The sequence below is a fragment of the Oncorhynchus gorbuscha genome, linkage group LG10 (genome assembly GCF_021184085.1).
Source record: "Oncorhynchus gorbuscha isolate QuinsamMale2020 ecotype Even-year linkage group LG10, OgorEven_v1.0, whole genome shotgun sequence".
In the NCBI taxonomy this organism is placed as follows: Eukaryota; Metazoa; Chordata; class Actinopteri; order Salmoniformes; family Salmonidae; genus Oncorhynchus; species Oncorhynchus gorbuscha.
The window spans coordinates 82,580,804-82,599,334 of NC_060182.1; the positions used below are offsets into that span (position 1 = coordinate 82,580,804).

The window sequence follows — 18,531 nt, forward strand, 5'->3', positions numbered from 1 at the left end:
AGGTGGGTAGGTTTCTGCGGTCGTATTGCCAGGACCGGCCAGGCAAGTGGGCGAGATATATTCCCTGGGCAGAAATAGCCCAGAATTCACTAAGCCACTCTTCTACCAACATGTCACCATTTGAGTGCGTGTTGGGGTACCAGCCGGTCCTGGCACCGTGGCATCAGAGCCAGACTGAAGCTCCTGCGGTGGAGGAGTGGGTACAGTGCTCTAAGGAGACCTGGAGGGCAGTCCAAGAGTCATTACGCCAAGCGAGTATAAGGCAGAAGAAGAGTGCTGACCGTCACCGCAGTAAGGCCCCCGTGTTTGCACCTGGGGACAGGGTCTGGCTCTCGACCCGAAACCTGCCTCTCCGCTTGCCCTGCCGGAAGCTGGGTCCGCAGTGTATAGGGCCATTTAAAGTCCTGAGGAGAATAAATGAGGTTTGTTATCGATTATTACTTCCTTCGTATTATCGTATTAACCCCTCATTTCATGTGTCTCTTATCAGACCGGTGGTAGCTGGTCCCATGCAGGAAAATGAGGTACCGGAGGTTCCTCCACCCCCTCTGGACATCGAGGGGTCCCCGGCGTACAAGATACGAGCTATTCTGGACTCGAGACGCCGGGTGAGAGGCTTGCAGTACCTCGTCGACTGGGAGGGGTACTGTCCGGAGAAGAGGTGCTGGGTTCCGGCGAGGGATATTCTAGACCCATCCATGTTGAGTGAATTCCATCGCCTCCGTCCGGATCGCCCAGCGCCTCGGCCTCCGGGTTGTCCCCGAGGCCGGCGTCGGCGCGCTGCGGGAGCTGCGCGTCAGGAGGGGGGTACTGTCACGAATATTACCGAAGGTGACTCCTCTTCTTGTTCGGGTGGTGCTCGGCGGTCGTCGTCGCCGGTCTACTAGCTATCGCCGATCCGTTGTTCTGTGTTCGTTTAGTTTTGTCTAATTGGTAGCACCTGTTTCTAGTTTGGTTGTTAGGATAGGGTTATATATAGTCTGTTTAGCCCGCTTCTGTTTCGTGCGGGCTTGTTCGTCTGTTTTGTTGTTTGAGTGTATTTTTGTTGGCATTTGGGTTTCACGCTGTCCGTTTATATTTCTGTTCATTTGTGTTTTCACTTTTGTACATGTTATGTTTCCGGGACATTAAAGCGTGTTGTTTTTCCCACATCTTTTGCTCTCTGCGCCTGACTCCACACCTCTTCACTCATTACCGTAACAAATCTGTTTTTTTTTTAAATCAGGAATAATATTTGATGTGTTTGAAATTGTTTGGTGAAATATGCATAAAAGGAGAGTAATTTCCCATAATTCTGCACCTTTGGATAGTTGATAATTTTGTTATCTACTGGGATTTTTAAAATGCATAAAATGTGTTATTTTGTCTGCTTGGACTCAAGAGATAAGTATTTTTTCAGGCAGTCATCCCAGCTAGCACATAACGTTCTGAGAACCATGTTTCTTAGAGCTTGGTGAGAGCGTGGAGTCCTATGGTTATTTTGTATACAACCTTCAAAGAATGGTGCAGGATAGCTTTTCTTTCAACCTTTTATCAAACTGGGCAAGCGAGATAAGAGCAAATTCTTATTTACAATGACAGCCTACTGGGGAACTGCCTTGTTCAGGGGTAGAATAACAGATTTCTACCTTGTGAGCTCAGGGATTTGAGCCAGCAACCTTTCAGTTATTGGCCTTACGCTCTAACCGCTAGGCTACCTGCTTGGCTTTGGAACATTCTCAGCACATTTAAGGAACTTGACAAAATAAATGTCATTACTTTAAATGAACGTATCCTAAAAGTTCAAACATTGTAACGTTTAATTGACAGTTTGGTAATATTCTAGAGATTTTGGTAATATTCTAGACATTTTGACCAACTGGTTTGACATTGGTGGTCCTATGTGGCTCAGTTGGTAGAGCATGGCACTTGAAATGTGAGCATTATGGGTTCAATTCCCACACAGTACCAGTACTCAATAAAAGTATCAAAATGTATGTATGCACTACTGTATGTTTCTTTGGATAAGAGAATAGTAAAAAACAATGATATTCTGTGGGAATTTCAGTGTTTCTGAGAGGTTTTCTCTTTGATCCAAGGTGTAAGAGTCTGGCTCAACACTGGTCACATTCCTAGAAATGTTGATTTTTAATTTAACCTTTATTTAACTAGGCAAGTCAGTTCAGTTGTGAGCTCTGAAGCCATTCAGGGTAAATTGACCTTTCAGTCACTGAATTTGACCTTATCTGAATCATATACCAGCTTTGTGACGGGGTTAGGAAAAAAGAAGCCACAGACAGACCATTGGATAGTGTATGAGTATCCTTACAATATATAATTTGTTATGCACTTTCTATGTAAGGCACTCACTTATGTCCCATGCATGACATCAAATAATGATAATTATGATTGTGTGTGTGTGCAATGCTGTGTGTGTATTTGCATGTGTGTGCATTCGTGTGTGTGTGTGTGCATGTGTATGCATTTGCATGTGTGTGCTAGGAGAAGCCTAACTTGTTTAAAGTGTAGCTGAGGTAAGAGCACAAGGCACATCATTATGTGCTGGAGAAGTTGCCAAATAACAAACAACTTTAAAAATAACACAGTGTACAGAGACTCTTTTAAATTGCCATCAAATTAGCAGCTATTTCTCTATGGTTCATAATCTAAAGCTTTAAGGAATGCATATACTACCGTTCAAAAGTTTGGGGTCACTTAGAAATGTCTTTGCTTTTGAAAGAAAAGCACATTTTTGGTCCATTACAATAACATCAAATTGATCAGAAATACAGTGTAGACATTGTTAATGTTGTAAATGACTATTGTAGCTGGAAACGGCTGATTTTTTAAAATGGAATATCTACATAGGCGTACAGAGGCCCATTATCAGCAACCATCACTCCTGTGTTCCAATGGCACATTGTGTTAGCTAATCCAAGTTTATCATTTTAAAAGGCTAATTGATCTTTAGAAAACGCTTTTGCAATTATGTTAGCACAGCTGAAAACTGTTGTTCTGATTAAAGAAGCAATAAAACTGGCCTTCTTCAGACTAGTTGAGTATCTGGAGCATCAGCATTTGTGGGTTCGATTACAGGCTCAAAATGGCCAGAAACAAAGCTCTTTCCTCTGAAACTCGTCAGTCTATTCTTGTTCTGAGAAATGAAGGCTTTTAACTTAAAATGCTAAACTTGGATTAGCTAACACAACGTGCCATTGGAACACAGGAGTGATCGTTGCTGATAATGGGCCTTTTAACATTCTGGGAACGGAAGTGAAAATTTGTCCTGTTCTGAGAATGTTAATTTTTAGGTTGCAGAAAGGTTCTGAAAACATTAGACTATAGTTTCCTGAAAGTTTGCCTGGCAGGTTTTATTAAAGTTCTAAAAAGGAAAATTCTAGGTTATTTGAAGATAATACATTTTATTAGGTACTTTTTAGCGATATCCAACTGGTAGTTACAGTCTTGTCCCATCGCTGCAACTCCCGTACGGACTTGGGAGAGACAAAGGTCGAGAGCTGTGCCTCCTCTGAAACACGACCCCGCCAAGCCGCACTGCTTCTTGACACATGCTTGCTTAACCCGGAAGCCAGCCGCACCAATGTGTCGGAGGAAACACAGTACAGCTGGTGACTGAAGTCAGCGTGCATGCGCCCGGCCCGCCACAAGGAGTTACTAGAGCACGATGGGACAAGGACATCCCAGCTGGCCAAACCCTCCCCTAACCCGGACGACGCTGGGCCAGTTGTGCATCACTTCACTTCACGGCCAGCTGCAACACATCCTGGGATCAAACCCGGATCTGTAGTGACACCTCTAGCACTGCCTTAGACCACTGTGCCGCTCAGGAGGCCCTGAAGATAATTAAATAACATTCAGAGAACATGTTTCAGTAAGATTTTTTAACTGTTTTGAACTCCAAGCACATTTGCTTAAGCATTAACCATGCAAATACATTTTTTATTGTGACATGCGTCAGTGAGATTCACACCTATGATCTTCTGTTCTCTATCCCTGGAATTAGTACACTGTGCTACCAGGATGGTGCGAGCTTGCCATCTCTTTTTTACTCATACAACGCTGTTCATTTTAGTTTATTTAAACAGACCCCATTTCAAGGGAAACAAGCACTAATTAAGTTCAGGTGTCACCAATTAGTGGGCGAGGCCAACACACTGAACAAGATAAGAGGGTAGACAGAGTTTTGTTGATGTTGAGAATGAAGCGTATATGTTTTTAAATAACGTTCTTTGAACAGTACTAATGTTTCTTGTTTTTTTTTATGGAACGTTTTCTTAATGTTCTGAGAACATGAACTTAAATAGAACCGCGAGGACACCTGCAGAACACATTATGCTGAAGTACTGAAATTCCTCACAGAAGAAAGTTGTTTCTGAATGTTGTCTGAACAACTTGATAACCTAACTTTAAATTGAACCATGAGGAAACCTGTAGGAAACGTTATGCTGAATTACTGAAATGTCCACCTAAGAAACATATGGTTCAGGTTCTTATAACTTTATGTGCTAGATGGGTATCTTGACCCATTCCCAGAACATTGTGGGAAGGTTGTGTGCAAAATGTCCATTGGACAAGCACACTCTCACCAATGTCTTAGACACATATGGTTCTCAGAAAGTTATATGCTAGATAAGTAGTTTCCTTTGAAATTAGGTCTTGTTTAAATCGACTAAAACGAACAGCTTTGTATGCGTAATAAAACATGGCATTCTAGCTCCATTCTGGTGGCACAGTGGACTAATTCCAAGGATAGAAAACAGAAGATCATAAGCTCAAATCTCACTGATACTCTGTCATCATAAACAAGAAATGTGCTTGCATGATTAATGTACAAGGAAATTAATTTCTATCTGTGCTTGGAGTTCAAACAAGTTACCACCCCCCCATTTTTTATTATATATATATATATATATATGTTTTAAATAATGCACTCTACACATCAAAACCTTGCCTTGTTAAATAAAGGTTAAATAAAATATTTAAAAATTAAAAAATAAAAAATATATATATATATATATATATATATATATATATTTACTAACGGTATATTTACTGCGTTAGTAAATTGACTCTGGCTATCTATTTCGATTTCAGGCTATCTATTTCGATTTCAGTAAAATGGTCAGAGTGAGGTGTTTTCTCATTTGTGTCTGGAAGTAGCTAGCAAGCTAGCCAACTTTAGCCAGTTAGTTTGGATGGTTGACTGTCGTTGTGAGATCAGAACACTCAGATCAACCTTACGTCCAGAGTGCGCTCTGAACGCTCCTAGAGCAACACGCTCTTAATATATGAACAGGCAATCTGACAAGGCTCTGACGTTACCACCCAGAGTGCACTCTCACACACTGGAGGCAATTTACAAACGCACACTTAATAAGTCCGTGCAGAAGCGTTTGAAAACAAACCCAGGGCCAGTGCCATTGTTGATACTACAGTATTTGCATTGAAAAAGTGCCCACCAGTCAGGAAATCAAGTAATCGGTGTCTGTAGATAAATTATTAGAATGAAAGTAAAACAGTTATACTATGTGTTTGCTGAGTAATTAGATCAAATTCACTATGATTGTGTATATTTTTTTTGTACAGTTAACATTAACTTCCAGTTAGTTTCGCTCACATTGCTGGTCCCATTGTTTAGAATTATTCCGCAATTAGGTAAAGAGTTATGGGATATTAGAATCCTCTTGTTCAAACCTGTATATTTTGGGTTTGACTTCTACAAACAACGCACCTTTAAAAAGTATGCTTGATAGCATTCCAACCACACCCACAAACCATAGAAACGGACTATGTTTTTTTTTTTGCTGTGCATTAAACCTTTGTGGTTTGGACAGTCTGCAAACACACCCTTACAGAGGCGCAACATGTATACACATGGAAATTTTCCGTGGAAAGGTTTCTCTCATCATAACTAAACATTTAATAGATAACTGTAAGAACCTCATATTAGAATTATTCATAATTGTACTGTTTAAGAAAGAAACTCACAAATAAACACATAGAAAACTGTACGCCATTTTGTTGTACATACTTTTAATGCTGGTGGGAAAGTTACTCTGCGGGTGTGGTCTCTCAGAAGCGAGACCGGGAAATAAAGGTGTGTCCTTGTGGGGGGAACCCGTTTATATACGCCCTGACACACAGCTTTCCCTGTCTACTGTATCTCTGCCAACTGACCGGAGCTACTAACAGGTATTTCTTCATTTGGGTCATACACCAGCTATTGCTTTGTATTGTGTATCAGCTGCTTGTACTGTGATCTTGAGAAATGTGTTTTTGTGCATTGTTATACTAATATTAATTTTAAGGAAGGTTCACGTTGAATTTTACGACAGCTTTTGTGTAGGGAGATAGATGGCATATTACATAACCAGGAAGGTATTTTAATGTCGGATGGTTAGATATACAGTATCTCACACTGGATATGCAGTATGATATATTCTGTATCACAGCGCACACCGCTTAAAAATGCCATGTCAACGATCCCAAATGGATTCCTGTTGCTTAAGTTGATCAGTGGCCTTTCGAGTGAGGACCGGAAAGTTTTTTTTACAGAAGATAGTACCTGCGATTCACGATTCAACCACAATCTTAGAAAAATATTTGCTATCTAGAACGGTTCTTCGGCTGTCCCCCATAATAGAACCCTTTAAAGAACCCTTGTTTGTGCAAGGCAGAACCCATTTGGGTTCCATGTAAAACCCTTTCGAGTGAGTGTTCTACCTGGAGGTTCTCCTATGGAGACAGCCAAAGGACCCTTTTGGAACTCGTTTTTCAAAAAGTGCAGTTTCCATGAGGCACTGAACATTCCACAAAGCTGAGCAATATGACTGAATGTTTGCTCTAGGTAGGAGAGTATTTTTCACTCTAAGTCAACTTATCATGTTCCTACCTGTCCTGTGTTCTTTCATGTTTTCATTTCTACATGTACATTTTAGTCATTAAGCAGATGCTCCTATCCAGAGCTACTTGGTTAGTGCATTCATCTTAAGCTCGCTAGGTGAGACAACCGCATACTGTATCACAGTCGTACATCTTTCCTCAATAAAAACGTTCTAAGCAAAGTCCGAGCTATTAGGAAAATTATAAGTGAATTATTTTGTAATGCTTTTCTTTTATTACAGCCCCTCTGTTTTCACATCTCTACTCTGTCTGATAGGATAGTAATAGCAGTCAGTACATATCCGGTTAGGAATCTTAATATAGCAGAGAATCATCCCTCCTCCTCATGATCATGACAATTTGTTAGTTAGGCCTCGTGGTACACAAAGAATCCAGGAAGTAGGCTAATTTTGAATAAATACTTTTAGTTTACTTTTGAAATATATGTAATGTGTTCAGAGCTATTATATATTATAGGCTATTATTATTTTTTAATTTGTAAAGTGATTTTCTCAGACCCAAGGTGCACATTAATTTAAAAAAGATACGTATAATAATAAAAACACTGACAACAAAGTTATACAGGTGTTTCCAGAATACTAGCAGAGGTCCTTGAAAGCTTTTCTGAAAGCACAGTCTGGAGCTGTGCCTTAAAGAAGGACTGAGACTCTGCAGCCCTAATAGTGTCCACAGTCGCGGAGCAACTGAAAGCCAAGTCACCCGTAGTTTTTAGTCTACTGCAGGGCTGCTAAAGGGAGATGGACCTGGAGGAGCGAAGGGTGTGTGGGGCAGGTGGGTAGAATGTCAGACCGGTATTATGGCTTTGTCTGTTGAAATAAACACCTTACCTCCACCGATATCCTGACTCAAATTAGCTCTGGTCTGATGCATATGAAGGAAAATTCCAAATGGGTGTGGTGGGGATAGGGTAGGTGTTCCCCTGATTGATACAGTCTTATGACATGAATGCATTCTTATAATTCTGTACAGAAAACATTGCCTACCTGTATGGTTCTATAGAAAAGACTACATCTAATGTTTGTCATAAACATTTGAGCATACTTTCCTCTCAATACCTGTATGGTTGAAGTATTTAAAACATGCAATAATTTTAACTCAAACATTTCACTCTCCTTTTCAGATACAATGGATGTAAGTAAACACTTTTTCTAATATTCTATCAAATTGCAAGAATGCTTAATACTATAAGCAATAAAGAGCTCACTGTATTTCCCCAGCTAGCACATTTGGTTCCTTGGAAGTTGTTGGGAATGTACGTTTCAGGAAGAAAAAAATGTAGCCTGTTCTGGGAACGTTTATTTTTAGATTGCAGGGAGATTATGCAAACGTTTTACTCTGGATCCTTAAATTTTCCTGTGAGGTTTTATTAACACTCAGAGAATAAAAATTCTAGGTTATTTTGAGGTTTTTTAATAACTTCCTTAACTTTCACTGAATGTTTCAAGACTTTTAACACTGCTAGCTTATTTTGGGGTTCGTTTTTTTGAACGCCATGCACATGTAAATGTAATTTCCTTAGGCATTAATCTTGCAATTTGTTATTGTGACACTGCATCAGTGAGATTCAACCCTATAATAGCCTGTTCTCTATTGATGGATTTATTCCACTGCACCTCCAGAATGGCGCAAGCATGCCATTTTGTTTTTATGCCTACAAAGCTGTTAATTTTAGTCTGTTCAAACAGACCCCATTTCAAAGGAAACAAGCACTCATTAAGATCAGGTGTGGCCCGTTAGTGGGCGCAGCAAATGCACCTGATCACACTTAACAAGATAAAGGATAGAGTGAGTTTTTTATGCTGAGAACAGAATGTATATGCTTTTAAATAACTTTAACGTTCAGAGAACGTTCTAATAATGTTTTCTTGTGGTTTTTATGCAACATTTTCTTAACGTTCTTGGAAGAATGAGGACATTACTTTTAAATAAAACCATGAGGAAACCTGTAGGAAACGCTATGCTGAAGTACTGAAATTCCCACTGAACGTTCACTGAACTATTTGAGAACATTTGGGGTGTTGGGCTCACATGGGCCGTCGATGTCTCCTAGGATTTTATATATATATTTTTTAAAGGTTTAGTCCCTCCAGTTGAAAAATGTGTGATATCAGTGCAGCAATGGTAGCTTTTTGTGTTACACCAAATAATTTCTCACGTATGCCCTTTAATCATATATCATTGGAAAGCTTAGATTCACAGCTATCCATCAGACACATTTTCGGAAATGTTCAGGGCCCAGCATCTTAAATCAAAGTTCATCGTTAGAACCTTCGTAGGAGCATCATTCAATCTCCCAGCTGTTTCTCAAAACCATCGTTACTAGAGTTGTACTTAAAACAACGCTAGTTTCTTACCACAGACGACTCGCAGAACAGCTAAGTGCATCATTAGATGTTTGTTTTTTTGCCCATCCGCGTCACTTTATTCACAGATCTCAGCTAAACATAGATGAACTTCTTCGTGCTGTCTGACTGTGACCGCCGATAACTTAAAAATGAAGTTGACTACAAATGCAAAGTTGTCAAAGTGTTTGCAATTGTCACAAACAAGTGAAGGATAAAAAATATGCTTCAAATGAAAGCAGAGATGACTGCATTTAAATATAAATAGGCTACATGGATGCACTATACAGTGCATTCAGAAAGTATTCATACCTCTTGAATTTTTCCACGTTTTGTTGCGTTACATCCTTATTCTAAATAGTTTATTTTCCTCATCAGTCCAAATGTGAGATTTTGGGTTCCAACCTCTGTCTTTGTGAGACGCGAAGTAGGTGAACCGATGAGCTCCGCATGTGTGGTTCCCACTGAGTGTAGTTCTCACTGGGGCGGCAGGTAGCCTAGTGATTAGAGTGTTGGACTCCCAACCAGGTTGCTAGATCAAATCCCTGATCTGACAAGGTAAAAATCTGTTGTGCCCCTGAACAAGGCAGTTAACCCACTGTTCCTAGGCTCTCATTGAAAATAAGAATTTGTTCTTAACTGACTAGTTAAATAAAAAAAAGAAGCATGGAGTTGTGGTGGCACTTTGCTGGTGACCGCACCACCACACCACCTCCACGCTTCTTTTTTTTTTATTGGTGTCAGTGATATATTTCAAATTCAAGGTACACTTAACCAGCATGGCTACCACAGCATTCTGCAGTTATATGCCATTCCTGCTGCCACCACCATGCTTCACCATAGGGATGGTGCCAGGTTTCCTCCAGATGTGACACTTGGAATTCAGTCCAAGGAGTTCAATCTTGGTTTCATCAGACCAGAGAATCTTCTTTCTCATTGTCTGAGTCCTTTAGGGTCCTTTTGGCAAACTCCAAGCGGGCAGTTGTGCCTTTTTATTGTGGAGTGGCTTCCGTCTGGCCACTCGACCATAAAAGCCTGATTGCTGGAGTGCTGCACAGATGGTTGTCTTTCTGCAAGGTTCTCCCATCTCAACAGAGGAACTCTGGAGCTCTGTCAGGGTGACCATCGGGTTCTTGGTCACCTCCCTGACCAAGGCCCTTCTCCCCCGATTGCTGTTTGGCTGGGAGGCTAGCTCTAGGAAGAGTCTTGGTGGTTCCAAACTTCTTCCATTTAAGAATGATGGAGGCTGCAGTGCTAGAGGTGTCACTACAAACCCGTGTTCGATCCCAGGCAGTGTCAAAGCGGTGCACAATTGGCCCAGCATCATTCGCGGAGGGTTTGGCCGGCCGGGATGGCCTTATGCCATCGCGCTCTATCGACTCCTTATGGCAGGCACTCTGACTTTGGTCGCCAGTTTTACGGTGTTTCCTCCGACACATTGGTGCGGCTGGCTTCCAGGTTAAGCAAGCAGTGGGTCAAGAAGCAGTGCGGCTTGGCAGGGTCGTGTTTCGGAGGACACATGAAAATCGACCTTCACCTCTCCCAAGTCTGTATGGGAGTAGCAGCAATGGGACAAGACTGTAACTACCAATTGGGGAGAAAAAGGGTTAAAAGTAGAATAAATTAAAAAGAAGGAATGAATGGAGGCCACTGTTCTTGGGGACCTTCAATGCTGCAGACTTTTTTGGTACCCTTCGTCAGGTCTGTGCCTCGACACAATCCTGTCTTGGAGCTCTATGGACAATTCCTTCAACCTCGTGGCTTGGTTTTTGCTCTGACATGCCCTGTCAACTGTTGGGACCTTTTTATACAGACAGGTGAGTGCCTTTCCAAATCCATATCCAATCAATTTAATTTATCATAGGTGGACTCCAATAAAGTTGTAGAAATAAGGATGATCAATGGAAACAGGATGCACCTCTATTGCGAGCCTCATAGCAAAGGGTCTGAATAGTTATGTAAATAAGGTATCTTTTAAAAATATAAATTTGCCAACATTTCTAAAAACCTGTTTTCACTTTGTCAATATGGGATATTGTGTGTAGATTAATACATTTTAGAATAAGGATGTAACGTAAGAAACATTTGGAAAGGTAAAGGGATCTGAATACTTTCCGAATTCACTGTCAATGTAAATTACAATGTTAATGTTCAATCAATTGAGTTCTATTTTGCCAATTACATTTACATTTACATTTAAGTCATTTAGCAGACGCTCTTATCCAGAGCGACTTACAAATTGGTGCATTCACCTTATGACATCCAGTAGAACAGTCACTTTACAATAGTGCATCTAAATCTTAAAGGGGGGGGGGTGAGAGGGATTACTTATCCTATCCTAGGTATTCCTTAAAGAGGTGGGGTTTCAGGTGTCTCCGGAAGGTGGTGATTGACTCCGCTGTCCTGGCGTCGTGAGGGAGTTTGTTCCACCATTGGGGGGCCAGAGCAGCGAACAGTTTTGACTGGGCTGAGCGGGAGCTGTACTTCCTCAGTGGTAGGGAGGCGAGCAGGCCAGAGGTGGATGAACAGTACAGTCTAATGTTTGCCTCAATATACAGTACCAGTCCAAAGTTTGGACACCTACTCTTTATTTGTACTATTTTCTACATAATAGTAAAGAAAAACTATGAAATAAAACACATGGAATCATGTAGTAAACAAAAGTGTTAAACAAATCAAAATATATTTTATATTTTAAGATTCTTCAAAGTAGCCACCCTTTTTGGGCACCTTAACACAATTCTGTTGAATAATTTAACATCTGTATATCTGGCACACCTGTCATGTGGTTTTGTATTCTACATGAACATTTTAAGATATTTTTGGTGTTACTACAATTACATTTCAAACAGGTGTGGTCCAATAAGACCCCATTGAGTAGTTTGGTGGCTATATTGGAAAAAGGCTTCTGTGAGGTTAATGTGTGAATTCTCTGATGGACCTGCATCTACAAATCTTTTTAATAATCAGGCCTAGATGTGTGTGTGCAATTTGCTGCCTCTTATCAAAGTTGGAATACAAAAACTTAGCTGTCCAATTACATGGAATTCTATGGCTGAGCTTTCAACATTTTAATGTCAATGGCACATATGGGAGATTTATTTTATTTTTTACAATAGTTGTAGCTGGTCATGCCAGTTGGTTTTATATATATATATCTCATTTGAAAGGTAATTTCCCTCCCTTTCCAAATCACTTTTTTAAAGTGATTTAAATGCATCATGCTTTCCCTTTTTAAAGCCATTTTATACGGGTAAATTTGATATCTAACATAAGTCAAAGTTCTGTTGACCTGAACATTTTGAAATTGTCTGCAGGATAGCTGTGAATCTAAGCTTTCCAATTACACATGTGTGTATAAGTGAGCAATAACTTGTTGTATGACATTGTTTGTCAGGGGAAAAATGAATGGGATGAATGAAATAAAGAGTGATAACACTCAGCAAGCTACCAAGTCGTTATTGATGTCATAAGAAGGAATTCCCCTCGACCACGCCCACAATTTGGGGAATACAAACATTCTTTTCCCATTGACCCCCATTGTAAAAGAGCCAAATTAATTTTTTGTTATATAGAAATAATAAAACAGGCCAAAAAACTGCTTGTTAACCAGGTAAAAAATCCCAACCTACGGTTCAATGAAACTATGTAGGGAAATGGAGCCTGCGAGAAGAGCCCTGTGGTTTCAGGCTATTCAGCGTGGGACATGTGAGGAACCGGTGTCCATGTAGACTACTCTGTGTGTGGAAAACATGTCATCTCAGGTAAAACCTACTTGTAGCTGTGTAGTCTGTGTTGTTGGTTTTGCTAGCTTAATGTTCCAGTCGGTAGCTAGCACTCACTCACGTGGTTAGCAGCATCATGAAAAGGGGCGTGAGGGAAGCCCTACAATATTACATTTTTCCAAGTAGTGAACATTTTGCGTGCAGGCAATGTGGAAAAGGGATCTTTAAAAATGTTGTACTTTTCTTAAATTTAGTTTTGTAATTGACTAAAACAAGCAGATAACAAGATAATTGCATTTGAAAAATTCAAGTTTTTGCTGTGAGTCAATGGAGCCTAGGTAACCACAGATTGTTTTCCCCCCACAGGTGGGCGGGCCGCAACGTTCTATCTTATACCGACTGGCGTGATTGCTGCACTGCAATCACACATTTTCCATCTCTAGGTCCTTCTGTAGCTCAGTTGGTAGAGCATGGCGCTTGTAACGCCAGGGTAGTGGGTTGGATCCCCGGGACCACCCATACGTAGAATGTATGCACACATGACTGTAAGTCGCTTTGGATAAAAGCGTCTGCTAAATGGCTATTATTATTATATATTATATTATTATATATTATTATATTATATATATTATTATTATTATTATTATTATATTATTATATTATAAAAAAAATTAGGAGACATCTTCGGCCCAAGTGAGCCTAATATGGACTAATGTCAAACCAGTTGAATGTTCCTAGAACATGACCAAAATTGAAATGAAAGGTAACCATGTTTGAACTTTTAAGACCCATTTTGTTAAAGTAATGAAATACCAAGAAATTATTATTTTTTATCAAGTTTTGTCAAGTTCCTTAAATGTGCTGAGAATATTCCAAAGCCAAACCACTATCCTGCACCATTCCCAGAAGGTTGTGGGTAGGTTGTATGCAAAATAACCATAGGACTCAGAACATTATGTGCTAGCTGGGTCCAGTGAGAAATTAAGCAAGGAGACACATCCACTTGTGCACACTACCTATCCCCTCTCTCACCCCGCTCTGCTCCTCCTCTCTCACTCTGCTCCTCCTCTCTCACCCTGCTCTGCTCCTCCTCTCTCACCCTGCTCTGCTCCTCCTCTCTCACCCTGCTCTGCTCCTCCTCTCTCACCCTGCTCTGCTCCCCCTCTCTCACCCCGCTCTGCTTCCCCTCTTTCCCTACAGCTTTCAGATGCTCTGGGTGGTGAACCGGGCTGGCCAAGCCAGAACAACCAGCAGAGTAGTGGGGGTGTGTGGCCTGGTGGGCAACCCAACCAGCCAACATGGCCAGGACAGCCTGGTGGTCAACCGGCTTGGCCTGGACAGCAGCAACCAGGCCAGCCTGGTGGTCAACCGGCTTGGCCTGGACAGCAGCAACCAGGCCAGCCTGGTGGTCAACCGGCTTGGCCTGGACAACAACCAAACCCTTCCCAACCCTCATGGCCCGGACAACCAGGTGGGGGACAGCCCAGTCAGCCAACATGGCCAGGGCAGCCAGGACAGATTAGCCAACCTACTGCACCCGGATGGCCAAGCCCAAGCCCCGGTCCAGGCCCTGCCCAACCAACTGCTCCACAACATAGTGCACTGGTAAGAGAAGACATTCAATCCTGAGGATGTTGGGTATGACGGTTTGAAATACAACGAGCAAGGTTCTGCATGGTTCAGAACTATCTTTGTGACAGATTATCTCTCATGACCTCTACTCAGACATTGTTGTAAGCCTGTCCTAATGACACTCAACTGGTTTTGGCTGTTTTTATTTGCTGTTTTCAACAAACTCATTATTTCCCCAACAGAAAGTGCCATATGACCTGAACCTGCCAAATGGATGCTACGACAAGATGCTCATTACAATTCGTGGGACAGTTAACCAAAATGCCAAAATGTCAGTATTCACAACAAAATATAGTTTCTGTGGTAAATTGTGACGATCTACATTGTAGCTATTTCCACACTTTGATTCTAAATGTTGCTCAGTTATTTTAGTCTTGTAGTTACTCAAATGGCATGCCTTTCCTTGATATGTTGCCTGCAAACTTCTTATACCATAACCTAAGTACTAGTCTGTTTGTACCATCATACCACTCCTTGCCACTTGTCATGCCAAATTTCATGTATAGGATGACAAGGAGTTGGAATGATGGCACAAACACATCTGGGACGTGGCTACTTCTACTGCTAATCTCAATCTAATAAGGACTCAAATCTTATCAAATACAAACGCTTGTTCCTTTGTTCAAAGTGTGTGATGCATAAGTATCTATCTCCGGATGTAAACCGAGACTAATAGAAGTTAGACGAGAGGATCTAGATAATCAAGCTCTGGGTAGTTAACAAATCTAGATTACTGTCAAATGTAAATCAATGAGGCCCCTTTTGAAAGAGGTTGGCAGACAGTAATCCCAATAGAGCATCTTGACATCATTATTTCCAATCCTCACCTGAGTACAATTTAACTGATGTAAGGACAATGGGTGAGAATAGAACAAATGATCTGTGATTATTTCATAACCAGATAATACCAATCACTTAAGTCAAGAGTAGGCCTACAGTAACTATGGCCACATACTCAAAAGCTCACATCACCATGGAAACCGTCGCGGAGTGCTGTTGAGCATGTGGCTCATAGAACACACACACACACATCACAAAACATAATGCTGTTGTCTGACTTGTAATTGACACTACGAGATAAACGCATTGGTGATGTAATTGTCACAAAATCCAAGGTTTACCACTATGTTATTAGCTTCGTCCCAAATATGTTTGTGCTCTTGAAACACCATTGCTCATTGTCAAGCCAAACAAATTGTTTGAAAATAAAATGAGTCACAAGGAGTTGGTATGAACACTGCTATTATCTCCCTGTAGGTTCACCATCAATCTAACCAAAGGGAATGACATTGCCATGCACTTCAACCCACGCTTTAATGACCAGGGAAAGAAAACGATTGTGCGGAACAGTCAGATAGGCAATACATGGGGAAAAGAGGAGAGGGAGCACAATCACTTCCCCTTCACTCAGGGCCAGCCCTTCGAGGTGAGGAATCGATCTTCTGGTTTACTTCATGTCAATCAACCAATCAGAGTTTTAAAACCATGATGGCTGGGGTCCATTGGGAATTAGGATGTGTCCCAAATGGCACCCCCCTATATAGTACACTACTTTTGAACAGAACATGCTTTGGTCAAAAGTAGTGCTCTAAATAGGGAATAGGGTGCCATTTGGAAAATATCTTTAGACACTCCTGTATTCATCAAGATATTTTCAGTTGTATGATTTTAAAAAATGTAAAACAAATTAAAATGTTATTCATGATCAACAGATCATGTTTTACAATCCATATATTAATTTACATTTCAGTCATATCTTAACACATTATTTGATTTTGCATAATAATGAGTTTGTGGTCCTGTGTTTTTCCAGATGAAGATAATGTGCACGAACAGTGAGTTCAAGGTGGCAGTGAACAGCTCACACATCCTGGAGTTCAAACACCGCATCCGTGATATCCAATCCATCAAACACCTGGTCATCTATAATGATGTCACCCTCACGTCTGTGGAGATTGACAAACTATAAGATCTAGCAGGGTTGGTTTCAGCCATAGAAATGGAATGACCAGATTAGCCAAAGTCCCTCAGGTTCTATTTTTATGGTTCCAGTGACCTTCCATCATTGGCTTTTAACATAAACATACAGTAGCTTGAGTCTCAAGCTTTAACCCAGTAGTACTACCATCATATTATGTACTTCTACTAAGCTGGTATATTCTCTGTGGAAAAATGTATTTTCTTAGACTTTTAATAAGAGAGAAAGTCGTCAACTTACAAATTCATTGGTTTTAAGTCTGAATAGGTACATATATTTTAATGTAAACCACCTATATCCAATGTTATACTCAAACATATTTTTTTCATTGACTAATATCTCTTCCTCCAGATACAGTATGTTTTGTGATTTATTTTTATTGTTGTATAACCTTTCACACTAGGTGGCACAGTTGAGACTGTTGAATGTTTTAGAACCACAACAAGCCTAGTATTTGCTGTGGCAAAATAAACATTACCTTGGCTACCTATACCACACAGTAGTAGATTAATTTGAGAACACCAATGCATATTACCACTTAACATATAGGCTATTATTACTTTGCATTAGTGAATGAAGGACCATGTCTGTAAAATCCTGTAAACATGCTGTATTTTAAAGCGCTTTCTCAACCCTGCAATCATGAGCAAGTTCACTTGTTAGTGCAAGACATCATTACATTACCATCTTTCTGTAGTGTTTCCATAAGCAGTGATTATCTTGTTTCCATTACCAGCCATCAGCACTTAACATGTTTATTCAGGGAGGAGAGTGTTAATATCTGTGAGGGATATTACGGTTGACAATCATATCTCAAATTAAGTAAATGTGACTATTTACACAGACCACATTGACTGAATCAACATGGAATCTTTTCACTGGTAACCACTAAACAAAATATGAGGAGACTTAAACTACAGAGATACCTCTAAATACTATAATTTGATTACTCTCCTGATTAAATAGTTTGAAGTCCCTTTAAAAGAAGTGAACTGTTATTTTAGAGCTTCTGCTGCTGACGTCTATATCATGTGTTTTTCTCCATTATGTTCTTCTTAAGCAATAAGTTACATCACAATGTGGGAGAACACGTAAAACAAACTTGTTACAGTTGCTCTCATAACAGACCTCTCTCAATCCATGTTCACAAACTTGTTATTACATTTACTGCCCTTCACCAACCCACAGCAATGAGCCCATCGCACTGTTAAGCTCACAAGATGAGACTGACGAGATGCATGTAGACACATGATAAACTTTTCCCCCCACCCCAGCCCGGCATGCCTCTGGTTGTTGTCTATAATCTACCAGCCAGACCATGTCTCCTCCTGATAATTACTTCCCCAGCAATAACTGATAACAGTGTGTCAGGTAGACAGGGCAGATAGGAAGGCGTGTGTATGTGTGTACACACTCTTAGAAAAAATGGCGCTAGAACCTAAACGGGTTCTTTGGATGTCTCCATAGGAGAACCCTTTTCAGAACCCTTTTTGGTTCCAGGTAGCGCTCCTTTGGGTTCCATGTAGAACCTTGGAACAGACAGAGGGGCCATGGGAAAAAGGTCAGGTGGAGCCAGCCAGATGTGGTGCACATGTTTACAATACTGTAGTGCACGATAATACACATAGCTCCATGGTACCTATGATTTTGTGGTACTTGGTTGAGATACAACACACACTTTTTAAAGGCTTCCTTGATGTTGGCACTAGCACACAAACAGAACCATGAATATGGGTCACCAACACAGGAAAAACCATCTCTTAAAAGAGTTCAAAGCTTGTATGTCTTTAAGATAACAGTCAGCACCTTACCTTTGGTATATGATTCAATGATCAACTATGAAGATGGTTTAAAGCTATGGGTGGGGGGGGGACACTGACAGAGATCACATTCCTCTCTACACTAGGCTACTAAAAGAGGCTGGCACATGCTTAGCTGACTGACACTATTC

At 40.6% G+C, this 18,531-nt stretch overlaps 1 protein-coding gene across 1 annotated transcript; it reads left to right on the forward strand.

Moving 5' to 3' along the window:
* The first annotated feature begins 6,052 nt into the window (after positions 1-6,052).
* LOC124046649 (galectin-5-like) lies at positions 6,053-17,075 on the forward strand. Its single transcript, XM_046367262.1, has 6 exons — positions 6,053-6,192; positions 8,024-8,034; positions 14,171-14,575; positions 14,785-14,873; positions 15,860-16,028; positions 16,416-17,075. The coding sequence occupies exons 2-6, from the start codon at positions 8,029-8,031 to the stop codon at positions 16,569-16,571; spliced, it is 825 nt and encodes a 274-aa protein (XP_046223218.1). The 5' UTR covers positions 6,053-6,192; positions 8,024-8,028; the 3' UTR covers positions 16,572-17,075.
* The last annotated feature ends 1,456 nt before the right edge of the window (positions 17,076-18,531 follow it).